The sequence below is a fragment of the Molossus molossus genome, unplaced genomic scaffold, assembly GCF_014108415.1.
Source record: "Molossus molossus isolate mMolMol1 unplaced genomic scaffold, mMolMol1.p scaffold_m16_p_5, whole genome shotgun sequence".
Classification (NCBI taxonomy): Eukaryota; Metazoa; Chordata; class Mammalia; order Chiroptera; family Molossidae; genus Molossus; species Molossus molossus.
In genome coordinates, this window is record NW_023425388.1 from 71,900,230 (window position 1) to 71,921,986 (window position 21,757).

Below are 21,757 nucleotides of genomic sequence, written 5' to 3' on the forward strand. Positions count from 1 at the left end.
AACTCCTTTAACTTTTTCTTGTCTGGGAAACCCTTTATATGGCCATCGATTCTAAATGACAGCTTTGCAGGATAGAGTAATCTTGGTTGTAGGCTCTTGATTTTCATCACTCTGAATATTTCTTGCCACTCCCTTCTGGCCTGCAAAGTTTCTTTTGAGAAATCAGCTGACAGCCTTATGGGTACTCCCTTGTAGGTAACTAACTGCTTTTCTCTTGCTGCTTTTAAGATTCTCTCTTTGTCTTGAACCTTTTGCATTTTGATGATGATGTGTCTTGGTGTGGGCCTCTTGGGGTTCATCGTGTTTGGGACTCTCTGTGCTTCCTGGACTTGTATGTCTGTTTGCTTCACCAAATTAGGAAAGTTTTCTGCCATTATTGTTTCAAACTGGTTTTCAATTTTTTGTTCTCTCGCTTCTCCTTCTGGCACCCCCAAGATGCGAATGTTGGCCCACTTGAAGTTGTCCCAGAGGTTCCTTACACTATACTCATTTTTTTGGATTCCTTTTTCTTTTTGCTGTTCTGATTGGGTGTTTTTTGCTTCCTTATATTCCAAATCAATGGTTTGCTTCTTGGATTTACATACTCTACTATTGAATTTGCGTAAATTATTCTTTATTTCAGTTAATGCCTCCTTCATTTCTGACTGTGCATCCATCATTTCTGACTGTTCCCTTTTTATGCTCTTGAGGCCCTCACTAAGTTCATTGAGCATCCTTATAAGCAGTATTTTGAACTCAGCATTTGTTAGGTTGCTTATCTCCATTTCGCTTAGTTCTTTTCTTGGGGTTTTGTTCTGTTCTTTCATATGGGACTTGTTTCATTGTCTCCTCATTTTGGCTGCCTTCCTGTGTTTGTTTCTGTGTATTACTTAATGAGAGGTATGGGGCTATCTGAGACCAGATGCTGCTTGTTTGAAAGAATTTAGGAAAACCTGAAACCAGATCCAAGACAGGCCAATCCTATGGTTAAGCAACTGGCAACAGCTTGGGTGGGCCTGAAAGTTGGGTGGGGCAGGTCCTCAGGGAATCAGCAGGGCGGGGCTACCAGTATGAGCCAGGTTGCTGGAGTCCCAGATATGGCGGCTCTCTGCCGCCCCATGGAAGGGCTCACCAAAGGAACAAGGCCTCTGACAGCACGTCTGTCCCGGAGAAAGCCCCCTCTCCAGCCCTCGCTCCATGCCAAACAGCTCAGTTCTTCCCTGTATGTCTCTGGCGTCCCTCGAGTTGCCTCCCTTCCAAGCTTAGAGGAAGAGAGTCTGATAGGTCCGTGCACGGGCCCTTTAAGGAGCTGCCTGGGGCTCCAGCCACATCAGCTTCCCTGAGCCTCAGTTCCTGCTGGTTTTTCCAGCCAGAAGTTATAGGGACTTCTCTTCCTGGCACTGGAACCCTGATCAGGGAGTCTGGTGTGGGACGGGGACCCCTCAGTCCTCAGGGAAGACCTTCCCAGCTGAGGTATCCTCCTGATTTTTATCCACCACACGTGGGTGTGGGACCAGCCTGTTGCACCTCCGCCCTCCTACCAGTCTTGATGCTGCTGCTGCTTCTTTAATTCCGTAGGTGTAGAACTTCCATTCAGCTTGATTTCGGGCAGTTTTGAATGATGGTTGTTCTGTAGTTTAGTTGTAACTTTGATGTGGTTGTGGGAGGACGCGGTACCGCATTTACCTATGCCACCATCTTGCCATCTTGACCGGAAGTCCTCTAACAACATTGAGTCTTTATGAACATGGTATATCTCCATTTATTTGGATCTTTGATTTTTTTTCTAATGTTTTTATAGCTTTCCACAGAATATATATATATATATATATATACACACACACACACATATATATATATATGCATGTGTGTGTGTATACATATATATATAGTTAGTTAGTTAGTTAGATTTATACCTAAGTACTTCTTTTTGTGTTACTATTGTAAATGGTGTCTTTTTAGAATTGTAGATTTTATTTATTCATTACTAGTATGTAGGAACATAGTTTATTTTTGTATGTTGACCTTATATCCTGCAACCTTGCTAAATTCAATTATTATTTCTAGGATGTTTTTGTGGATTCTTGGAATCTTCTGTATAGGTAACCATATTGTCTGCTAATAAAGACAGGTTTATTTCTTCCTTTCCAATCTGTATGATTTTTACTTATTTTTCTTGCCTTACTGCACTAGCTAGGTATTGCAGTGCAAGGTAGTGAGAGAAGACATTCTTGCCTTGCAGTCTCCCACCAATATTGCCATACATTTCATGTGTTTTACACACACACACACACACACACACACACACACACACACATCTCCAATACCATTTTAATTTTATTGCTTTAAATAGTTATGTTTTGGTGTAATTAAAAATAAGCTAAAGATTATATTTTACCTTTATTTCTTCCATTTTTGATGCTCTTTATTTCTTTGTGTAGATCTAAGATTTTAACCTATATTTTATTCCTTCTGCCTGAAGAACTTTCTTTAACATTTTTTTTTGTAGGATATGTCTGTTGGTAGTAAATTTCCTTTTGTTTTTGTTTGTCTGAGAAAGTCTTTATTTCTCCTTCATTTTTGAAGGATATTTTTGCTGGACATAGAATTCTGGGTTGACGGTTTTTCTTTTAACACTTTAAATATTTTAGTTCATTGCCTTCTTGTTTACCTGGTTTCTGACAAGAAAACCAAGAAGTTGGCTTGATTTCTTAGCTTTGTTCCTTTGTAGGTGTCAGTGTGCTCAGGTTGCCATAACAGAATACCACAGAGTAGGTGGCTTAAATAATAAAAATTCATCTTTTTATGGCATGGTTGGTTTCTGGTGAGGGCTTTCTTCCTGGCTTGTAGCTGGCCACCTTCTCACTGTCTTCCAGTGGCATTTTCTCTGTGCATGCACTTAGAGGGGAAGAGAGCGAGCACATGAGCTCTCTGGTTTCTCTTCTTATAAGGACACCAATCCCACCCTTAGGACCTCATTTTACCTTAATTACTTTCTTAGAGGCCCTGTGTTCCAGTACAGCCACACTGGGGGTTAGGGCTTCAACATATTACTCTTGGTAGGACACAAACATTCAGCCCATAACAATGGGTAAGGTGCCCTCCCCTTCCCAGCTACCTTTAAGAATTTTTCTGACTTTGGCTTTCATTAGTTTGAATATGATATGTCTATGTGTGGTTGGTTGGTTGGTTGGTTGGTTGGTTTTACCCTACTCGGTGGTCTCTAAGTCTCTTAGATATGTGGTGAGTTATTTAAAAATATGTTTACTCATTATTTCTTCAAATATTTCACCTTCCTCATTCTTTTTCTTTTCCTTCTGGGATTCCAGTTATGCTTGTGTTACATTGTTTGGTATTGTCCCTCAGCTCTTGGATGCTCAGTTGTGTTTTTCAGTCTTTTTTTTTTTTTCTCTTTGCCTGTCAGTTGTATAATTCTCCTGACCTAACTTCAGGTTACCTGATTCTTTCTTAACTGTGTAACATGTAGAGATGAGCCCTCTTCATTTCTGTTACCATGTTTTTAATTTCTGGCATTTTCATTCGACTATTATATTGTCCATGTCTCTGCTAATATTACCTCTCTGATCTTGAATGATGACTACCCTTTCCATTATAGCCTTCACTGTTATCATAAATTATTTCAAATTACCTCTCTCTGATATTTCCAGTATCTCTGTCATATCTGAGGTCGTCTTCTGATGATTGATCTTTTCAGGCTTTATTTTTTTGTGTTTTGGTATGTCATATATATATATTTGACATATTAAGCTACATATATATTTGCAAGCCAGACACGTTTTACAGAAAAATAGAAACTGAGATAAACAGGTCTTTAGTGTGGAGAAATGTGTTAATCTAGCTAGGAGTTGGCCTATATTTGAAGTGTGTTAATTATATGATTACCATTGTTGAAGTTTGTTGTTGCTATGGGCACCATAGACTTCAGTTTCCTCTAGTGACTGTTTTGTCTCCTCTTTTGGCCGTAGGACTTCTTTTCGCACTGTTCCCCGGAGAGACTCTGTCTCTTGCAGCTCTCTCAGCTGTACTCCACTGTTATTACTGGAAATTTGTTAGCACTGGTAGGGTGTGGCCGAGGGGTAGCATTCTCTAATGTTCTAATTAAGTCTCACTGTTTGGTGTGCACAATATTGGGCATTCGGGAGAATTTCTGCTCCTACTTTCAGAGTAGAAATTTTCCCTACTCATCTGTTCCCTTCTTTCAGTATCTGCTGTACAGCCTGTGACCTGAAAGGCTTTCTCTCTGTGAGGTTCCTCCTCCACTTAGATGAGATAGGGGTACTGGTCTGGACAGAGTTCCCTTCCCCCAGCTGCAGTGGCATTCCACTAGTGCCTTCGAGTGGTGCTACTTGCAGATGAAGCCTTTTTTTCCCTAAGGGAGAATGGTCTGGGCAGATTTTGCAGTGGTTACTTTTTCTCCCTGCCAGCTGGAACCATGGTGGGAACTTATCTGGACTCCCCTTGATTCTCACTTTGAGAGCCTGGTGGAATTCCTAGAACAAAGGCCTGCAAAAAGTGGAGAACCTCCCTATAACTGTGACCACCCCCCAGGAGCTTCACCTTTCTCACGCTGGCCCACCCTTGGTCTCCAGCAATTTGCCAAAATTTCTAGTTTAATCGGCTCATATGGTGTATGGTGGCCTCTGCCTCAGATAAGCAAATGTTGGATCCTGTGTCTTGTAAAGGTGCCTGTCTCTCCAGATTTGTGATGGCTTCATTCTCTGATTGGTTCATAAAAACCATTAATTCGCTGTCTGTCCAGCTTTTTCTTGCTGGAAGATTGCAGCTTATGCAGAGCAAGAAGGATGAGAAATACATTACTGACCAATAGGTTACTACTTTATTTCCCTCACTGTACCAAAAGGAAATCTTTTTAGGGAAGGTAAAATGTAACTTTAGTCCCCAACAATAAACAAAAAGCTTTTATCACACAGACTAGTTTCTATTTAGTAAATCAGCTGTTTGTGTCTGTCTCGATTGAGATAGATGCATTTACAGACTGGCTGTGTTTGAGCATTCTTTGTGAGCAGCTTTAGATCTAAAATGCACTTGGCATTTGTTTCCTTTTGTTTCTGGCATAGGTGTTCTGCCCAGTGTGTTCCTCCACCCAGTTTATCTTCTGCCGTTTTATTCCTTTGATGCATCATATTCTGCACAGGTGATTCTTTACCTCCTTGTATATTTTATAGAACCGTTCACAGTAAGCATCTTCCAAGGCCATAGCAGTATTATTCCTCTGTACGTCAAAAAGGTAATGACATTTCTGAACCTGTGCCTGCTGTGACTTCTCAAAGTCAGTTACATCTGGATGTCCCTGATGGAAGCCCGCTTCACCTCTTTTAGTTGGGCACGTTTTTGCTTAAGTTTATCAGTAAATTGTTCAGTAGTGATACCATATTTTCTATTAACATAGATAAGCAACCCTACTGTTGATTTGGTAGAGAAGGTCTCTAGGGCACTCACATATATTTCTTTGGATAGAAAATACATAATAAGTCCTATGATACCAGTTTTAGGATAAAGGAACTGGAAGAATTTCTCAGGAAAAAGCTCATGACCTATTTGTCCTCCAGATTCAGGAAAAAGTGGTTCAGGATCAAGATTTGCCTGTCCTCTATGAAAGATCTTTATTACCTGCAATTCCCCTGGACCTAGATGTACTTCATTCTTCAGAGAGGGAGCCATTGTAGCTAGTGATGGCAGGAAGTACCACCTGGGACAGGTCAGTGATGGTCCAAGTGGTGGCTTAGTGTCCTTTAGTGTCAGGTGCAGCAGTAACATGGCCACTCATAGGTCTCACATAATGGCCTTTTATTTATTTTTATTTTTTTATCCTCACCTGAGGACATTTTTGTTCAGATAGAGTGGGAGGGAGAGAGGAACAGAGAGAGAGAGAGAGAGACATCGATGTGAAAGGGACACATCAACCGGTTGCCACTCGCACAACCCTAACCAGGGCTGGGGATGAATTGCAACCAAGGTATGTGCCCTTGGCTGGAATCAAACCCACTACTCATTGGTCCACAGGCCGACACTCTAACTGCTGAGCCAAATCGGCCAGGGCACACAATGACCTTTTAAAAGTAAAAATCTAAATTCTTAACATCTCATTGCTCATTTTTGTTAAAAAGCTTATTTTCTAGTAATACTATCATTCAATGACTTTTATGGTTGTATAAATATTCTTTTGAATGATAGACAGTTGATGAAGTTTGTGGTTGAAAAGATAAATTTATCAGAGAAGACCAGGTAAGATTTGAAGTCTTCCATAATTGCTTAACAAGCATTATTTAACAAATATCTTTCGGGCACATACTATGTGCTAGGCATTGTTCTAGGTGTTAAAATAGAGCAGTGGAGAAGACAGACAACAGCCCTGCCCTCAAAAATGCATATGCTAGCTGGGGAAAAACAGGTAATATATAAGATAATAGCTAAGGAAGTAGAGAGGGGACAGTGTAATGGGGGAATCAAGGGGGGAAAGGACTCCCTGAAGAGGTGATATTTGAGCTGCAGGATGCTGAGAAGGCCTCTGCAGGATCCACTAGGGCAGTGGTTCTCAACCTGCCTAATGCTGCGACCCTTTAATACAGTTCTTCAGGCTGTTCCTGCATGTGGGCGGACCTGCCTGGAGACGGATAGAGGAGCGGTGTCTCGGTTCCTAAGACCATCGGAAAAATGTGTTTTCCGATGGTCTTAGGTGACCCCTGTGAAAGGGTCATTTGACTCCCAAAGGGGTCGCGACCCACAGGTTGAGAACCGCTGCAGTAAAGGCATGTGAAATGTGCCTGTTAGATATCCAAATAAATATGTCAGATAGGCGGTGAACATATAAGCCTGGACATCAAGATTGTAGTAAGGAGTCTGGGAGTCAAAAACATGTCAATGTTTTTTATGCCCTGGAAGTGAGTGAAATCAACTTGGGAGATTTTCTGGATAGAGAATAAATATGTAATTGATGTTTAATTTCATAACATTATGGTTAGGAAAGATGCTTGATATGATTTTAATTTTCTTAAATTTATTGACTTGTTTTGTGACCTAACATATGATCTGTGCTGGAGAATGTTTCATGTGTACTTGAGAAAATGTGTGTTCTCCTGTGGCTGGATGTAATGTTCTGTATGTATCTGTTAGGTTCATCTAGTTTAACATGTAGTTTAAGTCCAATGTTTCCTTACTGATTTTCTGTCTGGATGATCTATCTGTTGTTTAAAATGTGTTACTGAAGTCCTCTACTATTATTGTATTGTTGTCATTTCTCCATTCAGGTGCTCTGATACTGGGTGCATAAATATTTACAGTTGCCACAGCCTCTTGATGAGTTGACCCCTTTATCCTAATACAATGACCTTCTTTGTCTCTTGTTACAGTTTGTGGATAATGTCTTTTTTGTCTGATATAAGTATAGCTACTCCTCTCTTAGTTTCCATTTGCATGGAATATCTTTTTCCATCCCTTCACCTTTAATCTGTGTGTTTTTAAAGCTAAAGTGAGCCTCTCATAGTCAACATACAGTTGGGTCTTGTATTTTTATACACTCGGCCACTCTTATGTGTTTTTTTTTTATCCTCACCTGAGGACATTTTTCCAGTTTTGTTCAGATAGAGTGGGAGGGAGAGAGAGGAAGAGAGAGAGAGAGAGAGAAACATTGATGTGAAAGGGACACATCAAGTGGCTGCCTCCTGCAGGACCCCAACCAGGGTCGGGGACGAATCACAACCAGGGTATGTGCCCTTGACCGGAATCGAACCTGCGACTTATTGGTCTGCAGGCCGACGCTCTAACCGCTGAGCCAAACTGGCCAGGGCTCTATATTTTTTGATTGGAGAGTTTAATCTATGTACATTTAAAGTAATTATTGATAGACATGAACTTACTATTGTCATAGGGTTAACTGTTTTCTTGCTGTTTTGTAGTTCCTTTGATCTCTTTCTTCCTTTGATTTGATTATTCTTTTAGTGCTATGCTTTGATTCCTTTCTCTTTATTTTTTGGGTATCTACTATAGGTTTATATTTTGTGATTACCATGAGTGTTACATAAAATATCTTGTAGCTATAACAGTCTGTTTTAAGCTGATAACTTTGAATGCATACAAAAGCTCTATTTTTATATTCTCGCCTCCCCAGTTTATATATTTGATGCCATAATAATATACATATTTTTATATTGTTTATATATTAACTTATTATAGTTATTTTTAACAATTTGTCTTTTAACATTTATCTAGAGTTATAAGTGATTTTCCTACCATTTACAACATTAGAGTGTTTTGAATTTATGTATGTTTGTCTTTACCAGCGAGTTTTATACTTCCATATGTTTTCATGTTACCAATTAGCATCCTTTGTTTCAACTTGAAGAAATCCTTTTAGCATTTCATATAAGGCTGGTCTAATGGTGATGAACTTTTTCAGCTTTTGTTTGTCTGGGAAGCTCTAGCTATCCTTCAATCCTGGACACCTGTGCTGGGTACAGCATTTCTGGTTGGCAGTTTTTTCTCTCAGCACTTTGAATATATCACTCCACTTCCTCTGGCTTCAAGGTTTCTGCTGAAAAATACACTTATAGTCTTATGGGAGTACCCTTATATGTAAGCTTTTCTCTTGCTACTTTTAAGATTCTCTCTGTCTTTAACTTTTGACAGTCCAATTATAATGTATCATGGTGTGTCTATTTAGTCATCTTTTTTTTATATTCTTTGGGCTTTCTGGATCCAGGTGTCTGTTTCTTTCCCCAGTTAGGGAAGTTTTCAGCAAGTATTCCTTTAAATAAGCTTTCATCCCCTTCCTCTCTCTTCATTTTTGGGAACTCTATAATGAATATATTTGTCCCCTCAATGATGGTGTCCCATCTTCACTCTTTTGCATTCCTTTTTCTTTTCGTTCTGCTGATTGGATGTTTTACTGCTCTTTCTACAAGTTAGCTGCTCCTTTCTTTGCTTGATCTAGTCTGTTGTTGAACCCCTCTATTGAATTTTTAGTGCAATTATTGTATTTTTCAGCTGTATGTTTATGTTTGGTACTTTAAAAATATTTTCTATCCCTTTGTTGAAATTCTCTTTTTGTTCATGCTTTGCTCTGCTGACCTCAGTGAGCATCTTTATGACTATTATTTTGAACTCTTTAATGGGTAAATCAAATACCTCAATTTTATTAAGATTGGTTTCTGGAGACTTATCTTGTGCATTTGTTTGGAATATATTCCTCATTTCTTCATTTTTTCTTGACTCTCAGTGTTGGTTTTTGTGCATTAGATGTAATAGCCACATCTTCTCACCTTGATGGAGTGGTCTTGTGTAGGAGGTCAGTCAGCTCTGCCCAGGCTCCTGGTTGTCTCTCAAACCCCTGTGATCATCCAAGCTGCTGTCTTTGTTCTTAGTAGCTCCCAATAGTTGAATAATAGTTGAACAAATGCCAAGATCTCTCAGTGTCCCAAAAGGGAGGGTATCAGTCAACATTTGGATGTAAGCTGATTTGAAGCTGTACCTTCAGACACTAGCTAGGAATGTATCTAGGTAAGCCCCTTTCAGGAAGAAACCAGGAGATGTGTGTTTTTGTCTTTTCCTTCTGCACTGAGCCCATGTGGATAACCACTGGTGTGTGTGGGGTAGAGGGGGTGCACTCCTACACTCATTTAAAAATTGCTTCTTTGTTTGCTATAATCCTGTGGGACTAAGAATATAAGCTCCATTGGCTGTCAGAGCCAGGTGATTCATACTCCCATCCCTCAGATGGCAGTCACAAAAATTGGGGTGCCAGATGTTTATACAAGCCTCTTCTAGAAATGCTGGCAATCTGCTTTTATTGTTGGAGCAAGTTAAAAGGGAAGGTGAGGTAAGTGCCCACTGATCCCCCAGGCTCAGGGGAGGATCTCAGCCAGCCTCTAGATGCATGCTAAATTAGAAACCAGACCCTCAGGCAGCTGCTTGTAAAGTGTGCAGTCAAACCTCTTTCAGGGGAATACTAGGAGATGGGCATTTTTGCCTGCTCCCTTAAGGCTGAACCCTAGGGGGAATCTCACCCATCCATTAAGAACTGTTTCTTTGCTGTAGTTTTGTGTGTCTTTTGGACATAAGTGTCATTGTTTTATAGAGGTCAGTGTTGGGGAGGGTATCCTTTGGGTTGTTTTAAAAATTGGTGTTCTAGATGTATAATCCAAACCCTTTGCCTCCTCTCAGAGAAGCTAGCAGTTGGGGGTCCCCTCCTTATTGTATGGTGCTGTGCCAAGGATGAGTTTTTGCCAGTGTGTATCTCAGCTTTTTCTACCTATTTTATAGTGGGTATTTTCTCATTCACTCAATATGAAAGTCACTCAGCTAGTTTCTGGATTTCTTCCAGAAGGAATTGCTATGTGTGTAGCTGTGTATTCAGTGCATCTGAAGAAGGGAAATTCTGGAGTCACCTATGTTGCCATTTGGGTTCCTTCTCAGCATTTTTACTTCTTAATGTTTTTTTTTCAGAAAGAACTAGAGAAGCAGAAAAGAATTCAGAGGAACCAGCAGCTGGAAGCAATAGCCAAAGAGCACTATGAAAGAGTGTTACTGAAGAACAAAGGTCTGGAGCCGTGGAAGAGATTGAGAATGCAGAGCAAGCAAAACCTCCAGGTATAGTGTCACACTCTTACCCCTCAATTAGAAAATGGCCTTTTCAAATAGGATAAACACCCAGTTAGGGTTTGGGTATTGTTTGGTGATTTCAAAGTCAGAAAGATAAATGAATTGAGTGTGTGTATTTATTTGTTTGGGATAAGAGTTTAGATTTGGTCTTCCAATGTAGAGAAAGAATTCTGTAATTGAATAGGTTGAAAAAAGCTAGAGTAAAATTTTTACTAAGACCTCCAAGGTAAGACAAATAGAGGCCTCTCTTATTATTAGCAGTGTTTAATAAAGAAAAAAAAAATTACCGTAAGATTTGTTAGTCAGGTTTCTGCTGCAGTAAAGCTGCATAACGAATAGCCCCCAATGCTTGCTAGCCCCCATCAAGCATTTATTTCTCACTCATGTCTGTGGACCAGTTGTAGATTGGGTTCGGACCTCTCCACAGCCTCTCTTTCTGGCTCCAGCAGTCATTCCGGGCGAGCTTTTCACCTGACAAATGTCTGAGGTACAAAGGCCAAACCCTGTATATAAACCCATATGAAACCTCTGCTTGTATCATGTTTACTGACATTTTGTTGGCCAGAGCCACTCATAGGGCTAAACTAAAAGTCATTCAAGGGTGAATGAGGCTCATCTACTCCATTGGGAGGCACTATGAAATCATACACAAAGAATATGGTTATATAATTCTATTATAGGGAACAGCAGTCTACTCTGCCACAAAAGATATATGAAATTGAATACCATTGAAATTCAAATTTATCTAGTGCATAGATCATTCAACTAAATGATCATGGAGCTCAAAATGCATCAAATGTTACCTTTAGAATTCTAGTTAATAATAAGCCCAGTAATGTGTACCAGTTATGACTACTCTTATTTACACATTTGGCCAGGTTAATACTGAAAAATAAGACTAGTATTTTTGGTTGTGAAAAACAATATTAAAGATGAACAATAATGCTTTATATCATAAGAGTCCCACTAAATCGAGTAATGCTGCAGGTTATACCTCTGTGAACGTGACTTGAGCTACTTTTTATCCTGCCTACCCTGTCTAGTCACCATTCTCTTTGTTCTCTTCCTATTTTCACACTTTCTTTCCTCCCTTTTATCTTCCCTAAATGTCTTTCCCACTATCTTCCCATGTCCCTGACCCTGTCTGTCCTCAGCCTCCTTACCAGTGGTTCTGGAACTCCTGAGTGTTCCAGAAGAGGGGGCTCATTTGTGGTGATCAGGCCTGAGGGCAGGAGGATCCATCCTATTTGGAGGCCTGGACCCATCTGTGCCTCCAGCCATTGCTGGTTTGCTTTGACTTTTTCCTGGTAGTGAGGTGGGCAGGCTGACTCCTCAGTCTTCTCAGTGAATGAATCTGGAAATGAAATCTGACATTTGAATTGAAATTTGCTTTTTATAATATATTACCCCAAAGATTGGTTATATCAGATAGTTTGCTATCCAGTTGAGTGCTCCTAGTTTTATCTGGCTTTTATCTATTTCTTTATTGTTAACTATTAATACACAAAGGAAAAGCAGACAAGGATTAGCTCTTCCTTTTTGGTCTTTGGTTTTGATTGAGTAAAATCAAGAAAGGTATGAAATTTAGAAATGAAATAGAATCTATGGCTGAATAATCAAATTAAATTTTTAAAAATTTATTCAGAAGAATGTAAAAATAGAAACAGGAGTTTGAGCTCAAAATAACAATTATATGCTTTAAATATAGAAAAACCCAATTAAAATAGAAACAGAAAATCACAGATCTGAAAGTAACATTTCCAAAATTTCTTGTTCACAAAACCATCTGGAGAACTTAAAAAAAATGCACGTTCCTGGTCCCACCTCCAAGTATTTTCGGTAAGTCTGGATTGTTAGCTGTGATGGGAGATGGGGAAAGAGGACAGGTATCAGGGAATCTGCATTTTAAAAAATGTTTTTAATATTTTTATTGATTTTTTGGGGGGAGGGGAAGGGAGAGAGATAGAAACATGGATGTGAGAAATACCAGTCGGCTGTCTCCTGTACGCCCCCTACTTGGGATCGAGCCCACAACCTGGGCATGTGCCCTGACCAGGAATTGAACTAGGACATCTCAGTCCATGGGACGATGCTCAGTCCACTGAGCCATACCAGCCAGGCTGAAATCTGCATTCTTAAAAAGTAGCCCAGGAGAGCCCTGACCAGTTTTGCTCAGTGGGTAGAGCATCGGCCTTTGGGCTGAAGGGTCGTGGGTTCAATTCCCGGTTGGGGGCATGTACCTGGGTTGCAGGTTTGATCCCCAGTCCCAGTCGGGGTTGCGTGGGAGGCAACCAGTTGATGTGTCTGTCTCACATTGATATCTCACTCTCTCTCCTTCTCTTCCTTCCACTCTATCTAAAAAAGCAGTGAATAATTTCCTTGGGTGAGATTTTGATGCATGTGGTCTGAGCACCTTATTTTGAGAATCACCTCTGTAGTTCATACAAGCATATTTGTGTCCTATTGCTGTTTTAACAAATGACTACAACCTTAGTGGCTTAAAACAACACAAATTAAGTATCCTAAAATTCCGGAGGTCAGAAGTCCAAACAGACTTAATAGGCTAAGGTCAAACTGTGAGCAGGGCCAGTTCCTTCTGGGGGTTCCCAGGGGAGGATCTGTTTCCTTGCCTTGTTTAGCTTCTCACAGTCACCTGCATTCCATTGCTCACAGCCTCTTCCTCAGTCATGCTAATCTCGCCCTGATCCTCCCCTCTCCCTCTTCTAAGGACCCTTGTGATTACATTTAGGACTCTCCCATATAATCCAGGATAATGATCCTTCACTTAATCACATCTGCAAAATCCCTTTTACCCTGTAAGGTCACCTATTTACAGGTTCCAGGGATCATAACAAGGCCAACCCTGAGGGGCCACTCTTCAGCCTATCATAACAAGATAATATAATTTTAGAACGTTAATAATCCTCTCCATCACTTTCACTTTGTAGATCAGGGAACTGAGCCCTAGAGAAGAGTTCTGACTTGCTCAAAGTCACACAGGACATTGGTTACAAAGTTGCAGTGCAGCCCAGCACCATCTTCCTCCAAGAACCGGGCCCAGTTTTTGTGTCACGTAGGAATCAGGCGTATGTAGGTGCCAGCACCAGTGGAAAGTGAAATAATAAAAAGTAAAATGAAAAGGTCGGGAGGGTAGTAAGAAGGAGGGATAGCTTCTTCACCTATCACAGTTGGCTTCCAAGGAAGGTATAGAAAAACTTAACAAAGGAGAAGGGTCCAGTTACACAATTTCTGGTTTGTTTATAACACCTTCCTCAGAAGGGTTATTGAGCATTTTCCCTTAAACTCACATGTGCTTATTAGAAAAACAAACAAGCCCTGGCCGGTTTGGCTCAGCGGTTAGAGCGTCGGCCGCAGTCCAGAGAATTGAACCCGGGTTCAATTCCTGCTAGGGGCATGTACTTCAGTTGCAGTTTGTCCCTGGCCCTGGTTGGGTCGTGTGGGGTGGCAGCCACTCGATGTGTCCCTTTCACATTGGTGTTTCTCTCTCTCTCTTCCTCTCTCTCCCTCCTCTATCTGGATAAAAAAAAAGGAAAAATGTCCTCGGGTGAGGATAAAAAACAAACAAACAAACAAACAAAGCCCTGCTGGTGTGGCTCAGTGGTTGAGCACCAAGAGGTCGCCGATTTGATTCCTGGTCAGGGCACATGCCCAGGTTGTGGGCCCAATCCCCAGTGGGGGGCATGCAGGAGGCATGCAGTCCATATTCTCTCTTATCGATGTTTCTATCTCGCTCCCTCTCCTTCCCTTTCTCTCTAAAATCAATAAAGAAAAAAACAAACAAAATTAACATTCACACTTCCGCTCAAGATGGTAGTGTAGGTAAATGAAGTACTCACCTCCTCCCCCAACCACATCAAAATTACAACTAAACTATAGAACAACCATCATTCAGAATTGCCTGAAAACAAGCTGAATGGAAGTCCTACAACTATAAAATTAAAGAAGCAGCCACATTGAGACTGGTAGGAGAGGCAGAGTCACAGAAGGGTGGGTCCCACACCCATGTGTGGCAGATAAAATGTCAGGAAGGATACCTCAGCTGTGAATGTCCTCCCTGAGGAGTGAGAGGTCCCTGTCCCATACCAGACTCTCCCCACCCCCAACTCAGGGTCTCAGTGTCAGGAAGAGGAGTCCCCATAACTTCCGATTGTAAAAACCAGTGGGAATTGAGGTAGAGGGAGGCTGAGGCTCAGGGAGTCCCAGGCAGTCAGTTTCTCTTCAAGGACCTGCACATAGACTTACTCGGACCCACTCCCTCCAGGCTCCAGCACTGGGGTGGCAGCTTGAAAGGCATCAGAGACACACAGAGAAGTGAGTTGTTTGGCATTAGGGCAAGAGCTGGAGAGGCAGCTTTGTCTTGGACAGATGTGCTGGCAGAGGCTGTTGTTCCTTTGGTGAGCCCTTCCCCCATGAGGCAGGTAGACGGGCACCATGTGTGGGATTCCAGTAGCCTGGCTCACACTGTTTGTCCCACCCTGGTGATTCCCTGAGGCCCTGCATCACCCAAATTTTGGGCCCACCCAAGTTATTCCCAGTGGCTTTACCATAGGATTGGCCTGTCTTGGATCCTGCTTCAGAGTTTCCTAAATTTTCTCAAGCAAACAGCATCTGGCCTCAGTGAGCCCCACTCTTACTAAGTGACCCAGGCCTTGCACTGGAAGCAGCCAGTCTTGATTCACAGCTTGGCTTTGCTGGGGCACCTCCAAGCCCAGCACAAGAAGCAGCCATCTGTAGATAGCTTTGTAGCTTATGCCTGGTGGTCCCAGTTAGAACACAGGCAGTGGCTGACCTTGCCCCAGAGCCAACACACCCAGTGGACAGCTTCAGACCAAGTTGAAGCACCACCACCCAACCATCTCCACAAACGACACACTCAAGGAGTGGACCCAGTGAGTACGAGAGCCCTGATGAAGTAAGCCTTGCTCTGTGTGGTAGGACCCTACACAGCTGACCCTCCAAGGTACTCACGAGGTCAGTGGTCAGTGGACACAGCCAGTCCTTGCAGCTGATCAGCCTCAGTGAATCCATCCCATTGATGTGCCAACAGCAATCAAGACTCAATTACAACAGAAGGGTGTGCAGTTCACACAAGGGGTGTACCTCGAGGGCCCAGCTGGGGTGATCAGGGAGGCTGTGCCACTGAACCCTACAGAACACCTATTACAACAGGCTACCCTACAAAACCTAGAAGACATAGCAACTCTACCTAATACATAGAAACAAACAAGGAAGCAGCCAAAATGAGGAGACAATGAAATATGTCCCTAATGAAAGAACAGAATAAAACTCTAGGAAAAGAACTAAACAAAATGGAAATAAGCAATCTAACAGATGCAGAGTTCCAAACACTGGTTATAAGGATGCTCAAGGAACTTAGTAAGGACCTCAAGAGCATAAAAAAGGACTCGTCAGAAGAGAAGGACACAGTAACTGAAAGAGTAATTTACAGAGAATCAATAATAAAGTAGGTGAAGCCAAGAAACAAACCATCGATTTGGAATATAAGGAGGCAAATAACACCCAATCAGAACAGCAAAAAGAAAAAATAATAAAATTTAAAAAATGATTATAATGTGAGGAGCCTCTCGGACAAATTCAAATATACCAACATTCATATCATGGGGGTGCCAGAAGGAGAAGAAGCAAGAAATTGAAATACGATTTGAAAAAAATAATGACAGAAAACTTCCCTACCTTGGTGAAGGAAACAAATATACAAGTCCAAGAAGCACAGAGAGTCCCAAAGAAAAGACAAAGAGAGAATCTTAAAAGCAGCAAGAGAAAAGCAGTTACCTACAAGGGAGTTCCCATAAGGCTGTCAGCTGATTTCTCAAAAGAAACTGCAAGCCAGAAGGGAGTGGCAAGAAATATTCAGAGTGATGAAAAGCTAGAACCTACAACCAAGATTACTCTATCCTACAAAGCTATCATTTAGAATCGATGAAAGTATAAGGAGTTTCCCAGACAAGAAAAAGCTAAAGGAGTTCATCACAAGTAGACCAGTATTATATGAAATGTTGAAGGGTCTTCTTGAAGAAGATGATCAAAACTATGAACAATAAATGCATATCTATCAATAATTGAATCTGTAAACAAAATGAAAAAGCAGAATAGAAACATAGATACAGAGAACTTTTATTTGGTTGCTGGATGGAAGGGGGAGTAGGCGGATGGACAGAAAGGTGAAGGGATTAAGTACAAATAGGTTGTTACACTGAAGAACCTCAAAAGGAAGTGGGGAGGGGGGCGGGAAGATATCAACCAAAGAACTTATATGCATGTATGCATAATCAATGGACACAGACAATAGTGTAGGGAAGGCAGGAGGGGAGAGGGGAGGAGGCTATGGGGGGGGGGGGGGGAAGCGGGACATCTATACATTCAACAATAAAGATAAGTTTTTAAAAAATAATAAAATATTACTTATGGTACTCTGCTAAAAAAAAAAAAAAAAAAAGTTAACTTTCATGACTAAACTCTTTTTTGAAGTAAGGTTTTATTGGTTCAAAATACCAGCCAAAAGAAGTTGGGTCTCGGGGCACAGAGTCTAAGTCACCAGGAACAGGGCTAGGTAGAAAAGACAGTGTGTCCATGGTCTCAGAGTTTTACCAGCATTTTTTTTTTTTATCCTCACCCGAGGACATTTTTCCATTTTTTGTTCAGATAGAGTGGAAGGGGGGGAGAGAGAGAGAGAGAGAGAGAGAGAGAAACATCGACGTGAAAGGGACACATTGAGTGGTTGCCACCCGCACGACCCAACCAAGGCCAGGGACAAACTGCAACCGAGGTACATGCCCTTAGCGGGAACCGAACCCCAGTCTCTGTGGACAGCAGGCCAACGCTCTAACCGCTGAGCCAAACTGGCCAGGGCTTGCCAGCATTTTTGTACATAAGTAGGGAGAAGGGGGAAGAAAGAGATAGTCTGAAGCAGTTTTCATTAGCTCTAGGCAAAGGGGTGGGAGAAGGTGAAGTGGGACCAGCATAAAGAAATGTTCACTCTTGTCGACTGGCTGTGGGCTCCTGGAGTTAGATGGGGCCCAGCGGAAATCACTTGCGGAAATAGCCACCTGGAAGTTAATCTGAAGGTCCAACAGGCAGCAGAAGGAAGTGCGCAGCCATTGACAGACTAACAGTTCTGTCCTCCTCTCTCTCCGGCCACTGTAATTTAAATTGGGGCATCTCAGAATTTTCTTTTTTTCATGCCATAGTCCATTTATTCCAACAACCATTTTTAGAACTTTTAAGGAAACTTCTGAGAATCTTTCTTTTTCTTTCTGGTCCCCTCTGTTTTCCCAGAGGATGACGGGAAGGGAGGGGAGGAGGCTGTGAGTCTCTGGCTGCCCTTGCCTTTTGGCTCCTGGACTGGGAGGGGTCAGGGCAGTCCCCTCAGGTGCCACGGAGACCTCCTGTGATGATCATGTTGACCAAGAGGTGACTGCCAAGAGATTCGCGTGGTCAGTCACAGTCACAGTGCCGGGTGGCTAGACGAGGCTTAGAGAAAGGTGTAATTGGAGAGGACAAAGAGGAAAGGATTTTTTTCCCTCCTACCTCTTGAACGAATATAACCCTTCTTTTTTAAAATCTATAAACTCTGAGTTGTATGTTTATTTTGATAGAATGATGCTCTGAGTGTTTTAAATTGGTAAGACATTAAATTATTCATCAGATGGTTTTCTATCAGATGGTTTTGTGGTTTATTGATAATGTCTAAATTTCAGTGCTGGTGACAGCTCATTCTATAGAACTAATTGAAAGTATTGGCATTTCCTCAATTAGACAGTGGCTAAGTACATAAAAAAGAGGTTTGTTATGGAGTTGCTGTCTAGGCTCCAGCAGAACAAGCTGAGAATGCTGCCAGCCACCCACTTCAAAACACAGTGCAAGAGAAATAATGGCTTTGGAGGCTGTTTTTCCACTTCCCTGATAACCAGTCAGTCACTGTGGTCTTTAGGGAGCCAGCGCTGAAAGGCCATGCATGAGATGAATCCAAACCCCCACGTAGCAGGTCAGTCGGCAGAGCTTTGGGGACACAGGCTGAATGTCCTTAAGATGATTCTCTCTAGTAACTGCCTCCATGTGGTTTGCAGCATCATTTGCCAAGGGAATGTGTGTTTCCTTAAATGATTTAAGATGTAAGGAATACTTTCCTTTTCTTATTTTAAAAAATCGTTCAGGTGGCCGAAGAATATCACTCTGTGGCCCTGCAGAGGAAATGCCTGCTGGCCTGGCTCCGGCGCAGTCGGGAAAGCCTGGCGGGGAGGACGGCCCAGGCCAACCAGTGTTATTCGCAAACATTGCTTCGGAGGGTCGTCGGGAGCTGGCTGCAGGTAAGGCCGCCGGGAGGGGGCTTTCAGAACAGGTCTCTACTGTCCTGTGTGAGAAGATCGGGTCCAACCCAGATGTCCAGTCCTTATGCTTTCTCAAGAAAAACATAAAATCGTCAATCCAATTCATTGCTTTGAAATCACTGTGAAAATGTCAAATTGTTGTTGGTATAAAATCTTACGCATGTTTTTTTTTCACACTGTTCATCTCTATAAATTATAATGTGTCATTATACCAGCTTTCAATTTTATAGCATTTCTTATCCCATAATTGCTCAGGTGATTTTACTAGAGACCGACCCTCTCAATCTTGTACCTGTTCCTGCCCCTCTGGTTCCATTATTTCCTTACCACACGACGGAGGATCTTTTCTTGGCTGCCATGTTTTCTCTTTATGCCTCCCGTGGCCTTTGTTCCTTTGTCTTGTGTTTGTTTCAGTTTTCTCTTTTGTCGTGTTTTTTTGCTCTAATTCTTTGTGACATCTGACTCACTTCCGTTCCTTTCCTCATCCCTAGTACGTGACTGACCTGGAGGAAGAAGTGCAAAAGCTGTGTATACACTTTCTTCGAAGGAAGATTTTCAGGGCCTGGTTTGCCGTGGTCAGGGAGGCCGGGGCGGATTCTCAGAGCAAGCTCAGGACTGCAGTGGAGCACAGTGACCGGTGAGGCTTTTGGGGGGACAGTCACTCACGCATGTACAGTGCCCTGCAATGCATTCAGTGCCCGGGACAGTCCGGGAAGATGAGGTAGGGGCTAGGAGAGCTGGGCATTCAGTGACACCAGGCAGAGGTGGGCATTCCAGCTCACCCACTGACCACGTGGGTGAGAGCAAGACAGTAAAGCCTGGAACCCAGAGTCCCATCTTCGACATGAGGACGCTGCCTGTCCTCTGTGCTCACGGGACTGGCAGGAGAATAAAGTTATGTGAAATACATGAAACGCACTAAGCAAATGTATGTATTCTTTTGTCACATAGGTTTGTAAGTTCAATTTGTTAACATTGTGAAATGTAACACAAATATAGAAAAGTGGTTAAATCATACAAGTACAGCTGTATGACTTACAGTAAAGGGACAGCCATGTCACCACCAGAGTCGAGAAGTCGGACATGGCTAGCTCCCAGAAGTCTCTATTGACTTCTTTGCAATCAAAGGCCCAGCCCTTCCCTCCTAAAGGTAAACCCTCCTGACTTTTATGAGGAGCATTTCTTTGCCTTCTTTTTTTTTTTTTTTTTTTACTTTTACTTTCTAAGCACGCAGCCTTCAAGATATAACTTTGTTTTGCCTGATTTGGAACTTTATATAAGTCAAATCATACTCTATGCCATATTCATATCTATAATACAGTGACATTTTATTTAATGCAGATTCGTTGGGAAATAAGATGCTCAATATTTTTTCCTGTTTTGTCATTTCAAGCATTTTGTACAGGATAATGCTCTAAATGCTGTTACACACGTCCCTCGGTGACTGGGTGTCTTGTCAGTCCCTGTGAGCAGAACGGTTATGTCCGTATGTGAGTGTCACCTTCTCACAAGGGCGACTGACCATCTGTGGGAAAACAAAACAACCTGCTGGTCATTCCCACCCACTCTGCTGCTTTATGTTCTTCACAGCATTTCTCAGTCTGAATTCCAGTTGTGCTTTCTGTACCTTTTTTCTGTGTTCTATTCACATAAGGAGTGCTCTTATAATGTAATGTAATTCAGAGGGAAAGTCAACTTTTCCTTGGTATTTCATGTATTTTCCTTTTTTTTCTTAAAGGAGGATTCTCTGGATCACATTTCAGACATGGAAGAAGTTTGCAAAGTTTATGAAAGAGGAAAGAGTAAGAGAAGAGAGGCGAGAGCAACTTCGTAAGAAGGTAGCTGAAATTCTTCCCGACTTCCAGCCGCTGGCCCCGTGACTCCTGGCTGTCCTGCAGTCAGACGCTCGGCCCCTGTGTAAGACGAGTCCTTGGTGTGCGGTGGACACAGCCAGTGTCGTGCTCAGGACGGGAATGTCCATGGTCCCTAATATGTTTAGCTCCACCCACCCACATATCCATGCTTCTACCTGGTCATGTTCTGACAGATACTTCTTGGATCAAAGGAATTATTTTTGAATTCGTACTTCTTTTATCTCTCGGGTTGCTCATCAGTTCACTAAAGCATTTATCACTGCAGGGTCATCCACAGGAACTGTTCCTGTTCCACTGTTCAAATGCATCGTGTGTATTTTTAGCATCATAAACTTTCAAAAGGACAGGTGTTTGCTTGCCTGAGCTTGTGGAGGAAAATGTATACTTATAGCATAATGTGAGTTCCTGATAATTGTGACTTTAATTAAATAGAAATTAAAAGCAGTGAGCACTTAGAAAAGGAGTCATACGTGGCCAGGCATCTAGTACCTTAGCATCCACACTGGCGTTCTGCCAGACTCCGTCCTTTTTGCCTACCCCTGATGGAAAACCAGCTATCAGAAGGCCCTCTTTGCAGCTGCTGCAAAGGGTAACAGCGCATCCTAATTTCAGAGAAACTGGGGCACCAAAGATACTTCTCTTCAGTGCACCTTGATAAGCAAGAAGGGAAGTCCAGCAATGTATTTAAAATGCCTGTTCAGCCTCATCGGTGCTTCTGACATCAATGTTTCTCTCTCTCCCTTCTTCTTTCTCTAAAAAACTCAATAAAAACATATTTTAAAATGTCTGTTCATGCTCCCAATTGCAACTTCTAAGTAATACTTGATTTGGCTTCTAGGCCTCGGCTCAGTTTGATCTATATGTCAAGATATTTATCTTGAATTCAAAGAATGTTTT

The 21,757-nt window shown here is 41.9% G+C and overlaps 1 protein-coding gene and 1 pseudogene across 1 annotated transcript in view; one reads left to right on the forward strand and one right to left on the reverse strand.

Annotated features, from left to right (window-relative positions):
- CCDC191 (coiled-coil domain containing 191) overlaps positions 1-20,866 on the forward strand; it is a 91,628-nt gene extending 70,762 nt beyond the window's left edge. Inside the window, exons 14-17 of the mRNA XM_036243200.1 lie at positions 10,462-10,605; positions 18,813-18,965; positions 19,478-19,623; positions 20,725-20,866. Of these exons, the coding sequence (XP_036099093.1) occupies positions 10,462-10,605; positions 18,813-18,965; positions 19,478-19,623; positions 20,725-20,866 (585 nt within the window). The remainder of the gene's footprint in view (positions 1-10,461; positions 10,606-18,812; positions 18,966-19,477; positions 19,624-20,724) is intronic.
- On the reverse strand, positions 4,944-5,778 carry LOC118617567 (annotated as a pseudogene).
- Positions 20,867-21,757: the final 891 nt, after the last annotated feature.